General features: G+C 41.9%; 1 protein-coding gene across 3 annotated transcripts in view; it reads left to right on the top strand.

The window, feature by feature from the left end:
* Positions 1 to 4,552, top strand: part of tdrd12 (tudor domain containing 12) — a 56,188-nt gene that overhangs the window by 43,826 nt on the left and 7,810 nt on the right. For all 3 annotated transcript variants that reach the window (XM_025002573.2, XM_025002574.2, XM_025002572.2), the window contains 3 exons: positions 1,952 to 2,044; positions 3,164 to 3,336; positions 3,411 to 3,644. In XM_025002573.2, coding sequence (XP_024858341.1) covers positions 1,952 to 2,044; positions 3,164 to 3,336; positions 3,411 to 3,644 — 500 coding nt within the window. The remainder of the gene's footprint in view (positions 1 to 1,951; positions 2,045 to 3,163; positions 3,337 to 3,410; positions 3,645 to 4,552) is intronic.

Raw genomic sequence — 4,552 nt, 5'->3', positions numbered from 1 at the left:
CTCAGGACAGGAAGTCACTTTTTTACTCGGAAAGCTCCATCTCTGCCACCCTTGACCTAATCAAGTTGATCTTGTGTCAGAAGACAGATAACAAGTTGGTCTGACTTGCATTAAAGCACCAATAGTTTTCGCTGGAGGGTGTGGCTGTGGTGGCGTGGCGAAGTCAGACATCACACCGTTGACATACGTTTGGCTCTAAATTCCACATATTTAAGTCGAGCTGCACAAAAATCACTACGATCGATCCTAGTCCAGCCCCCAACAGAAATGCAGTGCCATATTTGGTGGGCGTGGCCTAATTCCTCCACAGCGCCCCCTAGAAAACTTTAAAAAAGCAGCCCCAAGCCATGCTTTCACCGACGATCTTGAAACTTGGTACACATGTGAAACATATCTCAACTTACAAAAAATTCTCTTGGAGCCATGGTACAAACCTCACAGGAAGTCGGCCATCTTGGATCAAAGTTTGGATTTTTACCCTATTTTGGACAATTACAGCCTCTGCATTTGATCGAACTCCTCCTACAGCTTTTCACATACAGGCTTCAGAATCACTGAGCTCAGTCTTGAGACGTTGAAGGTCAAAAGTTATCAAAAGCTTTTTGATACATAAAAGCATGTGGGCGTGGCCAAGCCTCAAAATCTGACCATTCGCCATGACACATCAATGTGGAATAACTTCTTAATACAAGGTCACAGCTTATTGAAACTTTCTGTGGGTCATACCAGACCAGCACTCATGATGTTCACATGATCAATTTGTGACATCACTATAGCCCCACCCCCATCCAACAGGAAGTAACATGTTTACTTGTCGGAGGTTGTCCTTTTTTCTCTTTCACTCATACTAATGTAAGCCTGTGTCGGATGTCAGAACAACATGATGCAGAATCCTGCTCTCAGCACTGACTGGTGCCTGAATAATGTGCACGTGACATAATGGCGAACGCCAATCCCTTGCCATTTGCACATGGTTGGCTCTAAATCACACATACATTATTGGATTTGCACTAAACTAGATATGAATGGTCTTTGTTAACCTCTGAAGAGGCCAATAGGAATATACTGGAATTTGACTCTAGTGCGCCCCCTATAATAGTCGAAGAGTTACCTCATCCGATCTGCATGACATTTTTTGTGCATCACCAGTGAGCACTGTTGCACACGTTAGTGTGGTAATTTAATGACAACACTTAAGCCCCGCCCACTAAGGACTTTTGAGTGACTTTAACTCTGAAACGGTGCAAAGTAGGTAGGTCAAACATTACAACGACACTCCCCATGGGTCAAGTATCAGCCTTTTCAACTTCAAGTTCACAAGGTCAAAGGTCACGAGAGCCCATGTGCTCTAACTCGTTTGACGTAGAAAAGGTCAAAGTTCACAGCATGGCACAGGACTGGTATTGATCCTGACTGAAGGCAATTTGGGACATTTGCTGAAAACGCCACCTAGTGGACGGTGCAGGAAAGGCGCGAGAGCGTAGACAGCAGTCGCCAGAGCTCCCGCGGTCGCAAGGCTGGAGCGGCGCTGAGCTGTGAGGGCCGCCCAATGCTGCTTGCAGCTTTAATTTGTTTTTAGGTCTCTTAATGGTCTTTCAGCTGCAGCTCTGCTCTCCCAGACTGAGACTGTGACATCTTCTAGAATTTAGCAGGATGATTCAGATTATCATCTATCCTAGTGACAATAATCACATTTGGAAAGTTTTATTAATTTGGTGTGTTTGTTTCTTAATTATTTATATTAAAATTATTCCATAGTCTTATTTTTCCCTGGCAATACCTTTGTTTAGTGTAGATTTTAAAACGTCCACAGATCCATTCAATAAAGTTCTGACATCAGAAAAAACTTAGTTTGGTCCTAGCTGTTCTGGTAATGACCACATACCCATTGCATTCTCTGTTCCTGCTGTTGTCCGTGATGTTAGTCAGTTTAACACTTTTGGTCTGACAGGTCACCAGAACCATCAGCCAGAAGGTCCGAGGTCTGCAACATCAAGCAAGAGCTGTTCTGAGTCTGGGAAACACTGTTTTTGTTGATCCTATGGTGAGTGTTTGTTTTATACCAAACAAAATAAGGTTACTCTGTATTTTGGACTGTTAAAGGAACATTGAAAAGAATTATTATGATTGTTGGAGAGAAAAAAAATCTCTCCTTTTTTTTTAAAAAAAAAGGGATTTGGATTGTATTTTCACCAAGACAGTGTTTCCCCCAAGTTTCTGGGCTTGAGGGTGGGGGGTGAACAAGACAATTTTGTTTTGCTTTTAATAATAACAATAAATTTAACATTTGAATAATAACAAATAGTGTATTTGAATACATAAAGAAATACCTATATGATTTGGATGATTTATGTACAAAGTGTGCATTTTTTTAATGCTATATTATTTACTGCTACTGTCTGTTCTTCTGAGATTCTCAAACATTTCCAGGGCATCTTGGTAAAACAGAGCAAAAAAAAGATTGTTGAACACGATGCCAGTAATAAGACTGTACAGAGCAACAACATCATTTTAATTATAACCATTTTAAGCAATGTTTTTTTAACAATATTTATTCAATATATTCACACTGTACAACTGAAATGACAGCTTTAGTACTCTAATAGCACAGTTTGCAGCCTGGCTGAGAGCATTTTATCCTTCTAGGTTTCTTGAAAAGGAGCTCAGTTGACAGATGATATGGGCACTGTTAATGCAGTGGCTGCAAGCTGGCCCAAGCATGGGTAAAGCTGTCCCCAGTCATCATTTTGGAGTGCCACTTTCATCATCATGGTGGTCCATATCCTGATCAGGTCATCTCTCTGTACAATTCCCCTCTTGATTAAATTCAACCAACCAACAAATCCAACCAACAAATGCATTTTCCTAACAAATGTGGCACCATTTAAGGGAAAATAAACAGGCTTTCCAATGGTACAATATTTCTAACCCAGAAGCATTGTTACAACAAAGAAATAATCAATTAAACACAAATTTCCTTACTTTTTGTGCTACGTTTATTTATTTACTTTGTGAAAATGGCAGAAAGACAGAGCTGTTAAGGGACTCTAATAAAGAATTAAAGAGGGTGTAGATTCCACCAATAATAGTACATTTGGGCCTGAGTGTGTGTGAAACCCTTTGACTCACAGACTGTTTTCAAACAGTTTTTTCTTTTCTTCAGGTTCGAGTCACCAAGGTGCCAGGTATGAAAACTTTCATCAACGAATACAACGTGCAATCTGAGATTCTGAACACTGGGATGGCAATCAGCAACCCAGATCATCTGGACCTGCTAAGAGAGCTGTGTGAAAAAGGTCTGGTCCACAGTACCAAAGATAACGGGTCCACACACAGGTAAAACACAAGGAATGTCCCTGAACTGAGGAGTTGCTCTCTCTAAAACCTGACTGAGCTGTTTACATTTACAGGCTGGAGGAGGATTCATTATCTGCGGACATCTGGATCAAAACAGAGGAAACTTTCAGAACTGCTGACGACATGCAGGTGTTTCCACTGGACCCTCCACTCAATCTGAATGGTTCCAAAAGAAATCAGTCCACTGTTCAGATACCCCCACTGTCAGTTTGTGATCAGAAATCCCAGTTGGATATACAGACTGCCAGCAGACAGAGAGGCACCAACACTGCAGAGCTGATGCAAAGGTTTGTAATTATCCATCCATCTTCTACTGCTTATGTGTTGTTGGGTCACAGAGGCAACAGGTCCAGACCTCCCTCTCCCCAGCTACACTCTCCTGTTCCTCCTGGGAGATCCCAAGGTGTTCCAAAACCCGAGAGTATGCATAATCCCTCTAGCCGTTTCTGGGTCTGCCCTGGGGTCCCCTCCCACTTGGACATGACCGGAAAACCTCTGAAGGGAGGTGACCAAGCTTCTACCCCTGAGGCCAATCTCTTGGCTACAAAGTGAGATCGCCTGCTAAACCAGATATGTTGAGTTGAAAGTCAGCATTTTCAGGATCTCAAAAAAGGATTTGGTTGAGCATGGGTAGCATAATGATAATGTGGTCTTTAGTTTCGTTAAACTGTCAATAAGAGGCAAAGCCCTTCACTGAATTTGTTCTTAATGATATCCTAAACCCAAATAATGAGAAAGCAAATTTTGAGAAGAACATTTTTATGACTTTGTTTAGAATCCCAAGTTTCTATACATTTTCTTATTTGTTTTGATAGCATTATGTTTAAACTGTATGACTTGGGTCAAACGTTTTGGGGATTTCTCACAAGTTTCTCACAATGGTTTGCTGGAGTTTTGTCCCATTCCTCCGGACAGAACTGGTGGAACTGACTCAGGTTTGTAGGCCGCCTTGCTCTCACACACCTTTTCAGCTCTGAAGCGAAGAATGTTCAGACCTCTATACTGGAGAGACCAAACAACCTCTCCACAGACGCATGGCTCAACACAGGAGAGCCACCTCTTCTGGACAGGACTCAGCGGTTCACCTACACCTCAAGGATAAGGGACACTCCTTTCAGGATCAAAATGTTCATATTTTGGACCAAAAAGACAGATGGTTTGAGAGGGGGGTAAAAGAAGCCATCTATGTCAAAAG

Source organism: Kryptolebias marmoratus, linkage group LG11, assembly GCF_001649575.2.
Source record: "Kryptolebias marmoratus isolate JLee-2015 linkage group LG11, ASM164957v2, whole genome shotgun sequence".
Taxonomy (NCBI): Eukaryota; Metazoa; Chordata; class Actinopteri; order Cyprinodontiformes; family Rivulidae; genus Kryptolebias; species Kryptolebias marmoratus.
Note: the sequence above shows the minus strand (reverse complement) of the source record. Positions and strands in the feature narration are given on the sequence as shown.